This window comes from Panulirus ornatus, chromosome 37 (genome assembly GCF_036320965.1).
Source record: "Panulirus ornatus isolate Po-2019 chromosome 37, ASM3632096v1, whole genome shotgun sequence".
Taxonomy (NCBI): domain Eukaryota; kingdom Metazoa; phylum Arthropoda; class Malacostraca; order Decapoda; family Palinuridae; genus Panulirus; species Panulirus ornatus.
The window spans coordinates 30,794,491-30,815,916 of NC_092260.1; the positions used below are offsets into that span (position 1 = coordinate 30,794,491).

At 41.2% G+C, this 21,426-nt stretch overlaps 1 protein-coding gene across 11 annotated transcripts in view; it reads left to right on the forward strand.

Annotated features, from left to right (window-relative positions):
* The first annotated feature begins 3,476 nt into the window (after positions 1 to 3,476).
* LOC139760683 (PDZ and LIM domain protein 3-like) overlaps positions 3,477 to 21,426 on the forward strand; it is a 116,110-nt gene continuing 98,160 nt past the window's right edge. For 9 of the 11 annotated variants that reach the window (XM_071684217.1, XM_071684219.1, XM_071684218.1 and 6 more), the window contains exon 1: positions 3,493 to 3,738. In XM_071684217.1, coding sequence (XP_071540318.1) covers positions 3,631 to 3,738 — 108 coding nt within the window. In that variant the 5' untranslated portion in view covers positions 3,493 to 3,630. Of the gene's footprint in view, positions 3,739 to 21,426 lie in introns of all 11 variants that reach the window. The other 2 variants (XM_071684225.1, XM_071684224.1) reach the window with 2 other exon arrangements.

Below are 21,426 nucleotides of genomic sequence, written 5' to 3' on the forward strand. Positions count from 1 at the left end.
AAGAAAGAGACAGGAGGTCAAGAGAAAGGTGCAAGAGGTGAAAAAAAAGGGCAAATGAGAGTTGGGGTGAGAGAGTATCATTAAATTTTAGGGAGAATAAAGAGATGCTCTGGAAGGAGGTAAATAAAGTGCTTAAGACAAGGGAGCAAATGGGAACTTCAGTGAGGGGCGCAAATGGGGAGGTGATAACAAGTAGTGGTGATGTGAGAAGGAGATGGAGTGAGTATTTTGAAGGTTTGTTGAATGTGTTTGATGATAGAGTGGCAGATATAGGGTGTTTTGGTCGAGGTGGTGTGCAAAGTGAGAGGGTTAGGGAAAATGATTTGGTAAACAGAGAAGAGGTAGTGAAAGCTTTGCGGAAGATGAAAGCCGGCAAGGCAGCAGGTTTGGATGGTATTGCAGTGGAATTTATTAAAAAAGGGGGTGATTGTATTGTTGTCTGTTTGGTAAGGTTATTTAATGTATGTATGACTCATGGTGAGGTGCCTGAGGATTGGCGGAATGCGTGCATAGTGCCATTGTACAAAGGCAAAGGGGATAAGAGTGAGTGCTCAAATTACAGAGGTATAAGTTTGTTGAGTATTCCTGGTAAATTATATGGGAGGGTATTGATTGAGAGGGTGAAGGCATGTACAGAGCATCAGATTGGGGAAGAGCAGTGTGGTTTCAGAAGTGGTAGAGGATGTGTGGATCAGGTGTTTGCTTTGAAGAATGTATGTGAGAAATACTTAGAAAAGCAAATGGATTTGTATGTAGCATTTATGGATCTGGAGAAGGCATATGATAGAGTTGATAGAGATGCTCTGTGGAAGGTATTAAGAATATATGGTGTGGGAGGAAAGTTGTTAGAAGCAGTGAAAAGTTTTTATCGAGGATGTAAGGCATGTGTACGTGTAGGAAGAGAGGAAAGTGATTGGTTCTCAGTGAATGTAGGTTTGCGGCAGGGGTGTGCGATGTCTCCATGGTTGTTTAATTTGGTTATGGATGGGGTTGTTAGGGAGGTAAATGCAAGAGTTTTGGAAAGAGGGGCAAGTATGAAGTCTGTTGGGGATGAGAGAGCCTGGGAAGTGAGTCAGTTGTTGTTCGCTGATGATACAGCGCTGGTGGCTGATTCATGTGAGAAACTGCAGAAGCTGGTGACTGAGTTTGGTAAAGTGTGTGAAAGAAGAAAGTTAAGAGTAAATGTGAATAAGAGCAAGGTTATTAGGTACAGTAGGGTTGAGGGTCAAGTCAATTGGGAGGTGAGTTTGAATGGAGAAAAACTGGAGGAAGCGAAGTGTTTTAGATATCTGGGAGTGGATCTGGCAGCGGATGGAACCATGGAAGCGGAAGTGGATCATAGGGTGGGGGAGGGGGCGAAAATCCTGGGGGCCTTGAAGAATGTGTGGAAGTCGAGAACATTATCTCGGAAAGCAAAAATGGGTATGTTTGAAGGAATAGTGGTTCCAACAATGTTGTATGGTTGCGAGGCGTGGGCTATGGATAGAGTTGTGCGCAGGAGGATGGATGTGCTGGAAATGAGATGTTTGAGGACAATGTGTGGTGTGAGGTGGTTTGATCGAGTGAGTAACGTAAGGGTAAGAGAGATGTGTGGTAATAAAAAGAGCGTGGTTGAGAGAGCAGAAGAGGGTGTTTTGAAGTGGTTTGGGCACATGGAGAGGATGAGTGAGGAGAGATTGACCAAGAAGATATATGTGTCGGAGGTGGAGGGAACAAGGAGAAGAGGGAGACCAAATTGGAGGTGGAAGGATGGAGTGAAAAGGATTTTGTGTGATCGGGGCCTGAACATGCAGGAGGGTGAAAGGAGGGCAAGGAATAGAGTGAATTGGAGCGATGTGGTATACCGGGGTTGACGTGCTGTCAGTGGATTGAATCGGGGCATGTGAAGCGTCTGGGGTAAACCATGGAAAGCTGTGTAGGTATGTATATTTGCGTGTGTGGACGTATGTATATACATGTGTATGGGGGGGGGGGGCCATTTCTTTCGTCTGTTTCCTTGCGCTACCTCGCAAACGCGGGAGACAGCGACAAAGTATAATGATAATAATAATAATATATATACATATATATATATATATATATATATATATATATATATATATATATATATATATATATATATATATATTTTTTTTTTTTTCGTACTATTCGCTATTTCCCGCGATATCGAGGTAGCGTTAAGAACAGAGGACTGGGCCTTTGAGGGAATATCCTCACCTGGACCTCTTCTCTGTTCCTTCTTTTGGAAAAAAACAAAAAAAAGAGAGGGGAGGATTTCCAGCCCCCCGCTCCCTTCCCTTTTAGTCGCCTTCTACGACACGCAGGGAATACGTGGGAAGTATTCTTTCTCCCCTATCCCCAGGGAATATATATATATATATATATATATATATATATATATATATATATATATATATATATATATATATATATATATATATATATATATATATATGTGTGTGTGTGTGTGTGTGTGTGTGTGTGTGTGTGTGTGTGTTGCTGGGTGGCGACGGAAATGGATGAAGGCAGCAAGTATGAATATGTACATGTGTATATATGTATATGTCTGTTTATATATATGTATGTATACGTTGAAATGTATAGGTATGTATACGTGCGTGTGTGGGCGTGTATGTATATACATGTGTATATGGGTGGGTTAGGACATTCTTTCGTCTGTGTCCTTGCACTACCTTGCTAACGCGGGAGACAGCGACAAAGTTTAATAGAAAATAATGATGATATATATACAGCCTTGGGATAAACCATGGAAAGGTCTGTGGGGCCTGTGGTTTCGGTGCATTACACCTGACAGCTAGAGAATGAGTGTTAACAAATGTGGCCTTTTTTATGTTTTCCTGGCGCTATCTCGCTGAAACTAGAAAATGGTGCATATCCACGAAACAAGAGCACAATCATATCTAATCCTTATGCAGGATATATGATAGTCATGCAGACGAGAAGTGCGGCTGTGCGCGGAGCCGTGGCCTGTGTGCTGCAGCAGCCAGTAGAGGTGTGGGTCTAAACGAACTTGTTGTCCCCGCGGGTGTAACTCAACTCCCGTGTTCCATTTACAGCAGTCTAAATTTGGTTTCGCAGACTTGGCGGCAAAACTTTGAATCTGGTTGTTTACACAGTTACCAGGGCAACAGAAGCAGCACGAACCAATGAGGCTCCTGGATGCCGCACGGGACACGCGAACCCGGACAACATTGGCTGAGGCTGACAGGAATGTTGGAGGGGAGGCCGCCCTCATCTCAGGCTATTTCTGATGCTCACTTTAATTTCGACTTATAAAAGTGTCGAAACTGAAAATGACAGACTCGACTACTGTATCACATGAATGATATCCCACAGAGGGTGGTGTGTGAAAGGTGAAGTTAGGTGACAGAAAGTGGAAGAGGGGAGGGCGCGCGAGGACTTGTGTTGGGCGTGCGGGCGGGTGACTGGCTGGGGGCTGGGGGGTATCACTCACTGTGGTGGCGGTGAGGGTCGACCTGCCAAGCTTGTGGCAAGTGTGTCGGGAGAGTGTGTACCGTGGTGGTGGTGGCCGTTGTGTGCTGAGTGGCGGCCGTGCAGAGGGCTACTTGTTAACCCGTAAGGGACTGTGCTAGTGTAGGTAACCACATAATGGCGGGACTTATCGAGCTGGTCCTGGAGAGGGACGGACATGACCAGCCGTGGGGCTTCCGACTCCAGGGCGGCGTCGACCTGGCCATGCCACTCTCCGTCCAGAGGGTAAGTCCTCCAGCCAGGTACTGTTTCTACTGTTGTAGGAAGACCATAACACGTGCAAAATGTTTGCACAACACAGACCTAAAGCGCTTCATTGAATGAAGCTTAAGGAGTCAGTGTCCCAGGATGAATTGCAACAATTTTATGCCGTACATAAACCAGCCTAAAACAATCTAGGAGTCTCATTAACATTATATCTCACTAATGAACAACAAAAAGCGACAAACATCATTCCTAGCCGCTTCTGCACCCTTCAGGTATCAGCTCTTGCAGCCCGTCAACAGCTGCAGCCTAATCGTACCATGTGTAGGAGCAGGTGATATTCTAAAGAGAAGGTATAGCTGGGGAGGGAGCCAATAGATGACGAATTGAGGATCTGATGGGAGATTAGGCAGGACAGTTATTGAAGTCTGGCTGGGGGTGTGGTAAAGGAGTTAAGGGTTAGGGACATGACGAGCGATCTGGTATCGCAGAATTTCAGTGACTTTGGGAGGCATATGAGAAGGAACATCTTGAGACACTAGTGGAACTTGATAAAGGACTTATTGAGAAAAGTTGTTGAGAGAGTAATGAGGGTAAACAGTTTAGATGAGGGACCTGATAAGAGTAGCATTAAGGGGCGTGGTGTGAGACCTTGTGCTAGGCGAGCATGAGGATGCACCATCACTACACCTGGCAGGCTCCCCACACTACCATGATGAGTGATGACGGCCGCCAACACTAGCAGATAAGCTCAAGGATCGCCTAGAAGTGCAATAGTTGTCCTTTCTTGTATTTCTAGACAGGTGGGAAGTAATACATATATATATATATATATATATATATATATATATATATATATATGAATGAAACTACAGGAAAATGAAAGATAATAAGTTCCCCATTGCACTTTCTTGTAATGATCAGGGGAGATACAAGAATGAGGTAGAAGGTGTAGAACAGTCAGTTGATATACAAGGAAAAGACGTAGCTAAGACGCCATTGGTAAACAAGTGTTACCAGACGGAGGTGTTTGGGTTGGTGGTGTTCGGGTCTAGCATCATGCCTGTCATAAAATCTTTATAATGTAGACAGAAAAGGAAACTGTTTACAAACTTGCCTACGACAAAGTTATCAAGTTTGTATAGACCTCCGCTAATATTCATGTTATGATTTTTTGTGTATCTAATGATAGAAGCTTCAATTATATTTCTTGTGGCAAAGGAATTGCAGTTTATAATGATGAGTTTGAGAAGATATATTCTATTGGATCCAAGCTAAAGTATCCTAGATCTTTCATTGATAATTCCCTTAATTTGGCTAAGAAATCGTTTTATAGAGTTAAAGTCATACTTTCCCGTGATATCAAGAATCTTTTAGTTTTCCATTTCAGTGATAACTTTACATTACTTCCCATGTTGCTTAAATCCTTTAATGTAAATGTAGCCTTCACCAATAACAGTACTATGAAAAGTATCTTTACCAGAGACTCAGCAGAAAATTCTGCAGGGTGTTTACTGAATCTCCTTGAAAAATTGTAATATGTTTTATGTTGGGCAGACTGGTAAAGATCTTTATGTTAGACTTAAACAACATAAATATAGCATAAGAACAGGACAAGAATGAGATGCTTTGCTTAATCATGTAAAAGATTATGACCACTGTATTGACTGGTGTAACGATATTCTAGTTATCAACTGTAATTCCTTTACCACGACAAATATCAATGAATCTTCTGTTAACAAAATTACAAAGAACTGTAACATTGATATTAGTGAAGGTCTACACAAACTTGATAGCTGTGTCGTAGACAAAATTTGTAAACAGTTCCCTTTCCTGTCCACATAATAGAATACCACCACGTCTCTTCTTTGTATATTCCTCAGGTGTGAGGAAGAAGTTATGTGTTATTTTTTCTTTACATGCATTTATGCTGTTTCCTGTGGCGGCGGGGTGGCGTCGACAATGGATAACGGAGAGCAGATATATATGTATATATATATATATATATATATATATATATATATATATATATATATATATATATATATATATATATATATATATATATATATATATATATATATATATATATATATATATATATATATATATATATATATATATATATATATATATATATATATATATATATATATATATATATATATATATATATATATATATATATATATATATACACACTCCCCTCTTGTTTTTTTTTTAATTTTCCAAAAGAAGGAACAGAGAAGGGGGCCAGGTGAGGATATTCCCTCAGAGGCCCAGTCCTCTGTTCTTAACGCTACCTTGCTAACGCTGGAAATGGAGAATAGTTTGAAAGAAATATATATATATATATATATATATATATATATATATATATATATATATATATATATATATATATATATATATATACATATATATCTTTTCATATTATTCGCCATTTCCCGCGTCAGCGAGGTAGCGTTAAGAACAGAGGACTGGGCCTCTGAGGGAATATCCTCACCTGGCCCCCTTCTCTGTTCCGTCTTTTGGAAAATTAAAAAAAAAAAAAAACAAGAGGGAGGATTTCCAGCCCCCCGCTCCCTCCCCTTTTAGTCGCCTTCTACGACACGCAGGGAATACGTGGTAAGTATTCTTTCTCCCCTATCCCCAGGGATAATATATATATATATATATATATATATATATATATATATATATATATATATATATATATATATATATATATAAGCTAGAAGTTTCAGTTTTCTAAATTGTTTCTTACATTTTTCACATGTATATATATATGTATGTGTGTGTGTGTATATGTGCGTGTGTGTGTGTATGTGTGTGTATGTGTATATATATATGTATATTATCCCTGGGGATAGGGGTGAAAGAATACTTCCGACGCATTCCTCGCGTGTCGTAGAAAGCGACTAGAGGGGACGGGAGCGGGGGGCCAGAAATCCTCCCCTCCTTGTATTTTTTTTTTTAACTTTCTAAAATGGGAAACAGAAGAAGGAGTCACGCGGGGAGTGCTCATCCTCCTCGAAGGCTCAGATTGGGGTGCCTAAATGTGTGTGGATGTAACCAAGATGTGAAAAAAGGAGAGATAGGTAGTATGTTTGAGGAAAGGAACCTGGATGTTTTGGCTCTGAGTGAAACGAAGCTCAAGGGTAAAGGGGAAGAGTGGTTTGGGAATGTCTTGGGAGTAAAGTCAGGGGTTAGTGAGAGGACAAGAGCAAGGGAAGGAGTAGCAGTACTCCTGAAACAGGAGTTGTGGAAGTATGTGATAGAATGTAAGAAAGTAAATTCTCGATTAATATGGGTAAAACTGAAAGTTGATGGAGAGAGATGGGTGATTATTGGTGCATATGCACCTGGGCATGAGAAGAAAGATCATGAGAGGCAAGTGTTTTGGGAGCAGCTGAATGAGTGTGTTAGTGGTTTTGATGTGCGGGTTATAGTGTTGGGTGATTTGAATACAAAGGTGAGTAATGTGGCAGTTGAGGGAATAATTGGTATACATGGGGTGTTCAGTGTTGTAAATGGAAATGGTGAAGAGCTTGTAGATTTATGTGCTGAAAAAGGACTGATGATTGGGAATACCTGGTTTAAAAAGCGTGATATACATAAGTATACTTATGTAAGTAGGAGAGATGGCCAGAGAGCGTTATTGGATTACGTGTTAATTGACAGGCGCGCGAAAGAGAGACTTTTGGATGTTAATGTGCTGAGAGGTGCAACTGGAGGGATGTCTGAACATTATCTTGTGGAGGCTAAGGTGAAGATTTGTATGGGTTTTCAGAAAAGAAGAGTGAATGTTGGGGTGAAGAGGGTGGTGAGAGTAAGTGAGCTTGGGAAGGAGACTTGTGTGAGGAAGTACCAGGAGAGACTGAGTACAGAATTGAAAAAGGTGAGAACAGTGGAAGTAAGGGGAGTGGGGGAGGAATGGGATGTATTTAGGTAATCAGTGATGGATTGCGCAAAAGATGCTTGTGGCATGAGAAGAGTGGGAGGTGGGTTGATTAGAAAGGGTAGTGAGTGGTGGGATGAAGAAGTAAGAGTATTAGTGAAAGAGAAGAGAGAGGCATTTGGACGATTTTTGCAGGGAAAAAATGAAATTGAGTGGGAGACGTATAAAAGAAAGAGACAGGAGGTCAAGAGAAAGGTGCAAGAGGTGAAAAAAAGGGCAAATGAGAGTTGGGGTGAGAGAGTATCATTAAATTTTAGGGAGAATAAAAAGATGTTCTGGAAGGAGGTAAATAAAGTGCGTAAGACAAGGGAGCAAATGGGAACTTCAGTGAAGGGCGCAAATGGGGAGTTGATAACAAGTAGTGGTGATGTGAGAAGGAGATGGAGTGAGTATTTTGAAGGTTTGTTGAACGTGTTTGATGATAGAGTGGCAGATATAGTGTGTTTTGGTCGAGGTGGTGTGCAAAGTGCGAGGGTTAGGGAAAATGAGTTGGTAAACAGAGAAGAGGTAGTAAAAGCTTTGCGGAAGATGAAAGCCGGCAAGGCAGCAGGTTTGGATGGTATTGCAGTGGAATTTATTAAAAAAGGGGGTGATTGTATTGTACACTGGTTGGTAAGGTTATTTAATGTATGTATGACTCATGGTGAGGTGCCTGAGGATTGGCGGAATGCGTGCATAGTGCCATTGTACAAAGGCAAAGGGGATAAGAGTGAGTGCTCAAATTACAGAGGTATAAGTTTGTTGAGTATTCCTGGCAAATTATATGGGAGGGTATTGATTGAGAGGGTGAAGGCATGTACAGAGCATCAGATTGGGGAAGAGCAGTGTGGTTTCAGAAGTGGTAGAGGATGTGTGGATCAGGTGTTTGCTTTGAAGAATGTATGTGAGAAATACTTAGAAAAGCAAATGGATTTGTATGTAGCATTTATGGATCTGGAGAAGGCATATGATAGAGTTGATAGAGATGCTCTGTGGAAGGTATTAAGAATATATGGTGTGGGAGGCAAGTTGTTAGAAGCAGTGAAAAGTTTTTATCGAGGATGTAAGGCATGTGTACGTGTAGGAAGAGAGGAAAGTGATTGGTTCTCAGTGAATGTAGGTTTGCGGCAGGGGTGTGTGATGTCTCCATGGTTGTTTAATTTGTTTATGGATGGGGTTGTTAGGGAGGTGAATGCAAGAGTTTTGGAAAGAGGGGCAAGTATGAAGTCTGTTGTGGATGAGAGAGCTTGGGAAGTGAGTCAGTTGTTGTTCGCTGATGATACAGCGCTGGTGGCTGATTCATATGAGAAACTGCAGAAGCTGGTGACTGAGTTTGGTAAAGTGTGTGAAAGAAGAAAGTTAAGAGTAAATGTGAATAAGAGCAAGGTTATTAGGTACAGTAGGGTTGAGGGTCAATTCAATTGGGAGGTGAGTTTGAATGGAGAAAAACTGGAGGAAGTGAAGTGTTTTAGATATCTGGGAGTGGATCTGGCAGCGGATGGAACCATGGAAGCGGAAGTGGATCATAGGGTGGGGGAGGGGGCGAAAATTCTGGGAGCCTTGAAGAATGTGTGGAAGTCGAGAACATTATCTCGGAAAGCAAAAATGGGTATGTTTGAAGGAATAGTGGTTCCAACAATGTTGTATGGTTGCGAGGCGTGGACTATGGATAGAGTTGTGCGCAGGAGGATGGATGTGCTGGAAATGAGATGTTTGAGGACAATGTGTGGTGTGAGGTGGTTTGATCGAGTAAGTAACGTAAGGGTAAGAGAGATGTGTGGAAATAAAAAGAGCGTGGTTGAGAGAGCAGAAGAGGGTGTTTTGAAATGGTTTGGTCACATGGAGAGAATGAGTGAGGAAAGATTGACCAAGAGGATATATGTGTCGGAGGTGGAGGGAACGAGGAGAAGAGGGAGACCAAATTGGAGGTGGAAAGATGGAGTGAAAAAGATTTTGTGTGATCGGGGCCTGAACATGCAGGAGGGTGAAAGGAGGGCAAAGAATATATATATATATATATATATATATATATATATATATATATATATATATATATATATATATATATATATATATATATATATATATATATATATATATATATATATATATATATACATATATACATATATATATATATATATATAACGCGGGAGACAGCGACACAAATATATATATATATATATATATATATATATATATATATATATATATATATATATATATATATATATATATATATATATATATATATATTGCAAGAGGTCACAGCGGTGACCGTGTATATGCATGAAACTAATAGAAAATGAAACGCAATGAGTTCCAAAGAGCACTTTCGTGTAATGATCACATAGGGGATGTGCAAGAATGAGATAAAAGACGTAGTACATTAAGCTGATATACAAGAAAGAGACGTATCTAAGACGCCATTGGTAGACAAGCTTGTTCACCAATGGCGTCTTAGCTTATGTCTCTTCCTTGTATAACAACTGACCGTTACACGTCTTCTATCTCATTCTTGTATCTCCCCTGACGAAATGATCTCTACACGAAATTGCACTTGGGAACTTATCGTTTAATTTTCCTAGTGGTTTTATGCCTCTCTCTCTCTCTCTCTCTCTCTCTCTCTCTCTCTCTCTCTCTCTCTCTCTCTCTCTCTCTCTCTCTCTCTCTCTCTCTCTCTCTCTCTCTCTCTCTCTCTCTCTCTCTCTCTCTATATATATATATATATATATATATTTATGATACCCTCCAACAGGCCGAATTCTAACCCAGGACCTGTTGCATAGTAGTCATGAATGGCAACTGGTAGACTATGATCACCCCTAATAGGGAAATTACTATTCGATTACAAGCATTCGAATACCCCTAGTCTTCCATCCGTGAGCAATGGTGCCTACACCGGTCAGATCCCATCAGGCTCACATTACCAACAGCTGGCATTTTACAGAACCTTGCTATACAAACGCAGAGACATATGGATACGAATATACTATAGTGCATATGAACGCCCACTTTCATATAATACATAATACCCTCCAACAGCCAGGATTCAAAACTAGGATCTTTGGCGTAGTAATCGGAAATGTTTGACAGGTAGGTTATGATCGCCCCTAATTCGGAAATGACTGTTCGATTACAAGTAATGGAATACCCTTCGTTTCACATCCATTGGCAGGGATAAGGCAAGACTAAGATCAGGTATTTTTCTTCTTAGGTATGCGATGGTTTCTTCATGGTTTCTTCAGTGGTGACTTTAGTTAACAAGAAATTCACATCAAAACTAATGAGTTTATGTTCAGGCAAATTAATGTTCCTAGCCTTGTTTACAAAATCTCAGCTACTTATAACATGCAAATAAGATATTTTTCCTTGAACATGGCTAAGGTGTTTAGTTATCCATTTGGTTAATCTATAACCAGAAGAATCAATGAAGGAGATGACTGGTATACAGGGACAACCAGCTTTGTAAGTTTTAGTTAGTTTCCAGGAATGACAGCGTAAAGAGGGGCGTGATAGTAATCGCAGTATGATTGAGAAATCTGACCAAGGTGTGTTAATATGGGAGAAATGGAGAGGAGGAGAGAAGAAAGACTGACCAAGGGGATCTACGCTTCAGATATGAAGAAAGGTCTAAAGAGAGACCAAGAATGAGATGGAAGGATTGACTGAGAGACTTTGGGTCATCGAGGCCTGACTTTTCAGAAGGGTGAGAGGAGTGCTTAAGAAAGAACAAACTGGATTGGTGTAATATATATGGAATGACGCACTGTCCATGGTCTGAACTTCAGCAACTGGATAGGTCAGGGTAAACTATGGAACTGCATTTTGGGCTTGGATGCGGTTGATTTGCTCCATATTTCACATGACAACCAGAGAGTAAATCTGTGCAAATGAGGCCATTGTTTGTCTGTCCCTGACTACTGGTCGCAAAGGCGGGAGAAGCAACAGTGTATAAAAAAACGGATGTTACTTTCATGTCCATTATTATTAACATTATGATTCATATTATTAATTGAGATTAGTAAAACGTACTGCTGACACTATCACCAAAAACGAAATATCTTGATGGTCACACCCAAGTGGAATTGAACTCCATATGACGAACGATAGAAAATCCGATATGGGATCTTGAATAAATGAAACTGACCAGAAGGAGTTATCACAGTGCGGTATAAGATTCAGTTTACCGAGAGTTTTTGTTATAAAAGAAGTAATTAAGGCTGGCTCTTCTCATGGTCATCTCACTCGGTATTCAGATAACAGAGTTTAGCGAACACACACCTACTGCCATACCTACAAATGTTTTCATCCTGGTTCGCTGCTGACCAACGGGCCCTTCATCCAACTGGTGACCAGTGGGCTGTTCATCTGACGACTTTCTTAACGCATGACGACTAAGAAAAATTTTGTCTCATTGTGGACTGAATTTTATCCCATGTCCGTTATGCGCCGAATTCTCCAGCCTAAGGATGCGAGTGGCCGCGCAGATATCCCAGTTTTCGAGCTCTCTACAGCGTGGAACGAATGGTCATTTTGCTTAGATTGTCGGTAACACCGGCGACGGGCGTCAGGGCTGTAGCCAACAGATAACTTGAAGTATATGTCACCGACCGAGATATTCACTGTGCTTTATAGCGAAGTATAGAGTGTTAATGCTTGTTTTTGTACAACTTACGTCTTGTAGATACACAGAACACTGAGCCAGCCGCCTTAGGGGTTATGGTGGTGTTGCTCCTCCCAGGGGAACCACATGTTATCCTTGGGGAACATAAGTGGTATCTCTTCTCCAGAGACAGTCACAAGTTACCCTGTGGCATACATATGATGTTCTTCCTCTAAGGACAGCCACTTACTACCCGCCTTACTGAAACCAAGATCAGTAATGTGCATGACCCAGGGACGTGTGTATTGGGTCGGTTGGGCTCCACCACATGTAATAGATGTGACATAGACTACACAAAGATATCTTTTTTTTTCTTAGTTCACCTGTTAAGTATTCAGAATCTATGATAATCCAATGAAGCGATCTCCAACTACAAAAATTTGTGTTTTATTATCTTTTGTAATTAACTAAAGGGGACTGGAGCGAGGGGCTGGAAACCCTCGCCTCCTTGTATTTCAATTTCTAAAAGGGGAAACAGAAAATATATATCATACAAACCTCCAACAGCCAGGATCGAACCCAGGACCCCTGTGCAACAGGCGGGAGCGCTACCGTTAGGCTATGGTCGCCTAGGTTTGTATGTTCTATGAAGGTGTGCATTCATGCGTACTTTGTTCGTATATATATATATATATATATATATATATATATATATATATATATATATATATATATATATATATATTCTTTCTTTCATACTATTCGCCATTTCCCGCGTTAGAAAGGTAGCGTTAAGAACAGAGGACTGGGCCTCTGAGGGAATATCCTCACCTGGCCTCGTTCTCTGTTCCTTCTTTTGGAAAATTAAAAAAAACGAGAGGGGAGGATTTCCAGCCCCCCGCTCCCTCCCCTTTTAGTCGCCTTCTACGACACGCAGGGAATACGTGGGAAGTATTCTTTCTCCCCTATCCCCAGGGATATATATATATATATATATATATATATATATATATATATATATATATATATATATATATATATATATTTTTTTTTTTTTTTTTTTTTTTTTTTTTTTTTTTTTTTATACTTTGTCGCTGTCTCCCGCGTTTGCGAGGTAGCGCAAGGAAACAGACGAAAGAAATGGCCCAACCCCCCCCCCCCCCCCATACACATGTACATACACACGTCCACACACGCAAATATACATACCTACACAGCTTTCCATGGTTTACCCCAGACGCTTCACATGCCTTGATTCAATCCACTGACAGCACGTCAACCCCTGTATACCACATGGCTCCAATTCACTCTATTCCTTGCCCTCCTTTCACCCTCCTGCATGTTCAGGCCCCGATCACACAAAATCTTTTTCACTCCATCTTTCCACCTCCAATTTGGTCTCCCTCTTCTCCTCGTTCCCTCCACCTCCGACACATATATCCTCTTGGTCAATCTTTCCTCACTCATTCTCTCCATGTGCCCAAACCATTTCAAAACACCCTCTTCTGCTCTCTCAACCACGCTCTTTTTATTTCCACACATCTCTCTTACCCTTACGTTACTTACTCGATCAAACCACCTCACACCACACATTTTCCTCAAACATCTCATTTCCAGCACATCCATCCTCCTGCGCACATCTCTATCCATAGCCCACGCCTCGCAACCATACAACATTGTTGGTACCACTATTCCTTCAAACATACCCATTTTTGCTTTCCGAGATAATGTTCTCGACTTCCACACATTTTTCAAGGCTCCCAAAATTTTCGCCCCCTCCCCCACCCTATGATCCACTTCCGCTTCCATGGTTCCATCCGCTGACAGATCCACTCCCAGATATCTAAAACACTTCACTTCCTCCAGTTTTTCTCCATTCAAACTCACCTCCCAATTGACTTGACCCTCACCCCTACTGTACCTAATAACCTTGCTCTTATTCACATTTACTCTTAACTTTCTTCTTCCACACACTTTACCAAACTCAGTCACCAGCTTCTGCAGTTTCTCACATGAATCAGCCACCAGCGCTGTATCATCAGCGAACAACAACTGACTCACTTCCCAAGCTCTCTCATCCCCAACAGACTTCATACTTGCCCCTCTTTCCAAAACTCTTGCATTTACCTCCCTAACAACCCCATCCATAAACAAATTAAACAACCATGGAGACATCACACACCCCTGCCGCAAACCTACATTCACTGAGAACCAATCACTTTCCTCTCTTCCTACACGTACACATGCCTTACATCCTCGATAAAAACTTTTCACTGCTTCTAACAACTTGCCTCCCACACCATATATTCTTAATACCTTCCACAGAGCATCTCTATCAACTCTATCATATGCCTTCTCCAGATCCATAATATCCATATATATATATATATATATATATATATATATATATATATATATATATATATATATATATATATATATATATATATATATATATATATATTGTGAAGGCAAGGGGCAAAGTACCAATCGAACGACCAGTCCTGCGGGAGGAATAGCTGGTTTGGAGTTCGAACCATATGATTCGTATTCAGTAATGCTGTCTGAGGCACATACATTCTTCTCATCATTGTGTATTTTTACATATATTGTAAATGGATGTTACTGCGGATATTTCTGTTGCAGATGTTTTTAGCAATTGTCAATAAAATGTCTACTGTATTCTACCTTAGTTCATACTTCTAACTGTTTTTGGTCAGTCACTTATGTCCTTTTGATTCCTTCGACTCATAATTTCATTTGTCATATTGATGTTGCCGCTCTGTCTTAACAAGTGGCATGTTCACCGTGTTAAACGGTAAGACGTGTGCTGGAGATGTGGGTGTGAGTTGACCAGCTGTTTAATTAGACAACTGGACATTCACTACCAGAAATTAACTGTTAGTCCTCCTCAGCCGAGTAAATACCGTTCCCAGAGGTACCTGTACCCAGTGCACATCTTAGAATGCTTTCTTCCTTTTAATAGTTGTTTATATTTGTTTGGAGAGCATCTTGTTGGGTGCACGGCTCCACAGTGTACCCGAAGTACTGCTAACGTGGTATGGCCAACACTTCTATCTCTCAATCGAATTTATCAAGAAGCGATTGAGCTCTGCGGAAATTTTTGATACATCTTAGATATGTGCAGTTTATATATCTTATACTATTTTGATACATCTTAGATATGTGCAGCTTATATATCTTATGCTGTAACTTGCGTTAAACAAGTGGCAGGAGATTAGTGTTTTCAATCTCTGATGCAAATCTTTTTGGGAAATCTTTGAGAAGACTTTTCTAGTATAAGAAAGTGATTTATCTCACGCTTGGCAGTGCTGCTTCTTACAGATAAGTTGCTAGTTAACTTACTGCCGGTTTTGTGATTAAATTGTCGTGTGACAATAATATCTTCGTGCTTCACAGATGTGGTGTTCTATCTCGTAGTGTGAGCTAACACATGCAGTGACCAGGGTCACATGAAATGTTAAAAGCATCTTCGCAATTCAGTTTCCATAGATATAGCAATAGTCACACACAGAAACATATAAACATATCTGATTCACACATGTCTGAATTACCTACTACTTTTGTAATATAAAGTTTAACATGGACGTCACACCACAAATATGATCTATGGTATTGGATGACGTGAAGGATGCCAGACGATCGTTAGAAACTACCCTCCACTCAGGGATCAGCAGCACGACCCTAGACACTACATCCTCTCTATGGAGCTGTAGTACGATCACTAGAGACTACATCCTCCCCAGAGGGACCTGCTGCACGCGCGGCACACATGACTAAGTGCTTCGGGAACTTTCACTAACAGTTTAAACTATCTGTCATCGACGCTTTTGTTTTTCTCACTCGTTACAGAGTCCAAGACACTTGCAAATTCTTCCTCCACATGCATAATGATAAACACGCTGCATATGACAGCTCCTGATTAATAGTAATGAAAAAAAAAATCCACTGAAAAGTGTTCACTTCAAATCTCCTCTTGACCTGTGCCGATGTAAAGTATTTCAGTAACACGCAAAACTTTATCTAGGACGTCAGGGAGGCGGCAGCTGCACATTATCTCCTGTTTATCCTTCCGCCATGTTTATGGACACGGTGAGGCTTACCTGAAGCCAGCACACCATTAGATAAGGCCAAGAGCAAGTAGGGTTGAGGGGGAGACGCTCACCTCACACTGAGCCCCCACGTTACTACTCCCTTGAGTGGCTCGGTGGTTCTCACTCTCACTGTCACCAATGTTTTCCACCGTAACTACTCACTACTGAGAAGCACTTCCTCCTGTCCTCATGGGGTCCATTAACTGCTTTCCACACGTTAGATACTTGATTACATATATAATGAAATATATATAATGAAATATATGCAACGAAATATATATATATATATATATATATATATATATATATATATACATATATATATATATATATATATATATATATATATATATATATATATATATATATATATATATATATATATATATATATATGTGTGTGTGTGTGTGTGTGTGTGTGTGTGTGTGTGTGCTCATTCTTTGTTTAGCGTATCCAGGAAGAACCACTAGCCTGACAGAGATGGATGGTGTGACATTCTCCACATAAAGTGACTTTCATTAGCGCGCTGGCATGGATGTAGTATCAACAGTGAAAGGTGTGTGTTCTACACTATAAATCTAGAGCCTCACCACACACGGTATAATGGGGGTGTGGGCTGGTTGCTGCTAACGGTCTGCTTCTGCCAACCATCAACATCAACTCACCTTCCACGGTAAAACGCTTCTGACAGATGTATTGCTTTCTGTATATTCCCTAACCTAAGAACTTATTTTGTGTAACCATTCACTGATGGAAGTGTGAAGTACGTGAAGGAGTAACTCTCCCTTTTCTCCCTTTCACTGTGCTTGAATATCATCGGTACCCATCTCGTTTGCGGTATGTGTGATGAATATGTTGGATGATGGTGCATTAGGCATTGCAAGGTAGCGAGGTAGAGGTTAGGGTTGACGAGAGGCTGAAGCATGTAGCTGTAGGCTAGGGGTAATGAAGGTCTGAGCACTACGCCTGAGGCTAGGGGTGACGAAGGACTGAGGACGGCGTCCGAGGGCACAGCCATCTCAGGTTGACGCCCCTAGAACAGGTTCATCATTATCTCCAGTCACCTGCACCTGCCGGAGTTCGTCACGCGATAACACTTAATAGAGTGCCTCAGTTCCTTGGTGAAGATATCGACCCATCCATTATCAAAATAACAATTTGCTTCCCCACCATACGCAAGACCAGATCATTGTACAAAAGGGTGTTCTCTCTCTCTCTCTCTCTCTCTCTCTCTCTCTCTCTCTCTCTCTCTCTCTCTCTCTCTCTCTCTCTCTCTCTCTCGTGTACACAGTTACTTCTTTCAAAGAAAAATCATTATGAATTATATATGAACAAAAATCCATTATCTTGTACATCGTCTTCCAGTCCCCAAGTAAGAAATGCTTGGAAGAAGACCATGGTAACCTGCCCCTTCCGACGGTATCGTGTCAATCGCCCCTCATGTTAACAGGTTCATTGCTCCCTCCATGTTCGTAGCGGACTCGTATATTCTCAGTGCCAAGGTTCGATTGATGAGACGAGCTCGCTATATCCTGCTGCTCTTCTGAAGCACTCATTGCCTGACTTAGCAGCAGCTTGACAGATTAGGTGTATGCGATTAGGTAAAGTCTGTTGAGGGAGTTGCTGGTGATGGGGCTGCTGGCAGAGTGTTGAGGGAAGTGGACGGCACACTGAGGCTTCCCTCCTCTCTCTCACAGGAAGAAGATGGAAATGTTTAGATACGAACAACATATGCTTAACAGCTACTTAACAAAATACAATTGAGCCTTGTTCAAACTACTACCGGTTATTCTTAGTTCAGATTACGTCGAAATTCATCTGATTTGTTTCAGACCATCTATATTTATCTCTCTCTCAACAGCTTTAGATGTTTACTTTTCAGAAGATCTAATCAAGTCGTGGCACACTAAACAAATCTGAATTCAATGAAGCATACTAACTGCAGCTGAGGCAAGTCAAACTAGATAAGCTTAGTTAAGCTGGATAAGGTTATTCAAGTTGGTTAAGGTTGTTTGAACTGGTAAGGTTTATCAAGCTGCGTGAGGCAGTTCTTGAAAAATTTCCTGCAATGCGTAACCGCAAAGTCTGTTTATTTTGGGAAGAAGATAACGCTTACAGCTTGTCCTTTTCTTTTTTTGAATTGGGTTAGAGGAGAGGAAGAAGAGGTAGGACATGGAAGGGATAGTAAGAGATGGAAGCGAAGATTGAAGTGGGAACAGATGTATGGTGTAAATTTTTTGATGCATGTGTTTGAATTTTTAGGAGCTTGTTTTTGGTGCCTTATCTGTATACCCCCGGTAGACTAGGGGTGTATATATATTCGTGTTATATCTTTATTTTTTTGATGAATATTCACTGAGCTAGGCTAAACATTATTGACTTTACATCAAAGGATGTGTAGAGCCTCCCTTAGTGCTTGGACGCTTCGGGGGACCCAAGGTTGTTAACAATGTTGTCCACATCTCGGCTCTGACTGTAGTTTGTATCATCGTTGTCTCCATAGTCTGTGCCATGCTTTTGTGTTACTTCTCCAGGTGCGAAAAGACAGGTTTTATCTTCGATTGTTCGTACTGTTCTGAGGTGTTTTTCACACATGGGTATTCATAATTGGTGACGAATCATAGTCATATTTTGTATCCTCTATAATTTCAGCGAGGGTGATTTGGGGGCTAGAAACGTTAGTGTAGGTGAATAGGTTCGAACAGGTATTATCATGGAATTGAATGGGCGTGAGGTTTGGTTATCTGGAAGGTGCCAGAATCTGTACATACTAGTCAAGGCCGTTCTTCCTTGTGCGGGTCTCTTGTTGATAGGATTTTAATCATAATCATCTCCCCCCCCCCCTCTCTCTCTCTCTCTCTCTCTCTCTCTCTCTCTCTCTCTCTCTCTCTCTCTCTCTCTCTCTCTCTCTCTCTCTCTCTCTCTCTCTCTCTCTCTCTCTCTCTCTCTCTCTCTCTCTCTCTCTCTCTCTCTCTCTCTCAAAATCTCCTGTACCTATGTAAGCATCTTTCCTCACCACTGTTCATTTGAGTTGATTACTGTTCATCCCCTTTTCCCATAATCATTTTTTCTCTCACAGTTTGCACCTCTTATAATTCCCTTCTTGCCTCTGACTGTAATAAAGATCTCACGTTGGCCTCTCCTGGCTGCACATACAGTGGCTGGTCAGTCACAGAATCTGTCTCTACTGTCTCTTAGATATAGGCAAAGCTGATGCTGCTAATACTGTGTCTGCTGCTCTCTATCCTTCATCAAGTACTGTCCGCTGGTCGTTATTCTTTCCCAATGAGGTATTCATTTCGGCTGCAAACTTTCCTCACCAGCTAGCATTAGCAGTAAATCCAGTATGCTAGGTGTAATTCTTGCTAAGAAGTTAACGTGCATTGGTTGTGAGATTTCTCCCCCTCCTACTTACAGCAGGAAGCCTGCCACAGACCCGGAAATAGGAGGGAGTAAACGGGTGTAGCTTGGTTGATACATAGTGGCAAGTGTCACCTGTCGTCCTAAAGATACCACAGATGAATTATATCCTTTACTAGTATCTCGTGCTTTGACCTACATAGCTCTGTGGACCCGGGTGAAGGGGACATGCATTGGTAGGTGTTACCAATCCACCGTCACCACAAGTGATGAGAACAGAATCACCTAGGCGTGGACCGCGGCAGACGCATTTTTTTTTCCCCTGGAGGCAGGTCTTGGGTATTGCTGACCTTCCAGAGGAGTAAGGTCAAACTGCATGCCCAAAATTTATGAATTCTTGATTAGATTTTGTTGAGAGTATATATTATGATAATGTGGGTTTACTTGATAAATGGCCGAAACTTAAAGCTATAACCTTTATCTACTTGTAACCTACAGAAACAAAAGATTCCTTCTCCAATATACAGTAGGATAGGGTTAGGTCTCGTTTTACTACTTTTGGAACTTCATTACGACAAACATTGTATTGGTTGGAACGTGTCATGAATAACGGAACTCAGTTGGGGTAAATTTCGACCGAACAGCATTTATATTGCCTGGGAACAAGAACTTCAGAATCACTCTTAACAGAAGGAGGAGCGCTATTTTCTCTTTAGAAGTTTGGTTTTGTGAAGTACAGCTTCGTAGGTCGTACGAATATCAGTATGAAACTGGCTTTCCTGCAACAATGGAAAGTGTTTCTCTTGAAGGCTAGGGAGGCCGTCCTCACAGAACGGAGGTGCCATCGTTGTCGGTGAGGGGAATCACGAGGTGCCAACTTAACCTGCGGGCACGTAGAGCAACGAGGGAAACGGCGCCACATTCTTCTAGATTCTTATAAGTACTTTAAGTCTAGAGACTACTTTATAAGTACATTAAGTCTAGAGACCACTTTATATACATTAAGTCTGGAGACTACTTAACCACAAGAGTTATAAGCTACCGAAGAAACCCATACTGTCGAGGAACCCATACTGCAGAAGAACCTGTACTACTGAAGACTCCGTCGTGCTGAAGAACCTATACTGCTGAAGAACCTGTACTACTGAAGACTCCGTCGTGCTGAAGAACCTATACTGCTGAAGAACCTGTACTGCTGAAGACTCCGTAGTGCTGAAGAACCTATACTGCTGAAGAACCTGTACTACTGAAGACTCCGTCGTGCTGAAGAACCTATACTGCTGAAGAACCTGTACTGCTGAAGACTCCGTAGTGCTGAAGAACCTATACTGCTGAAGAACCTGTACTACTGAAGACTCCGTCGTGCTGAAGAACCTATACTGCTGAAGAACCTGTACTGCTGAAGACTCCGTAGTGCTGAAGAACCTATACTGCTGAAGAACCTGTACTACTGAAGACTCCGTCGTGCTGAAGAACCTATACTGCTGAAGAACCTGTACTGCTGAAGACTCCGTAGTGCTGAAGAACTTATACTGCTGAAGAACCTGTACTGCTGAAGACTCCGTAGTGCTGAAGAACCTATACTGCTGAAATATATTGTTGAAGAATCTGCGGTGCTGAAGAGCTCAGACTATCTTGAGGTCCAGACACTGTAGTTACTAGACTACTGCTGGGCTCAGCTTACTGAA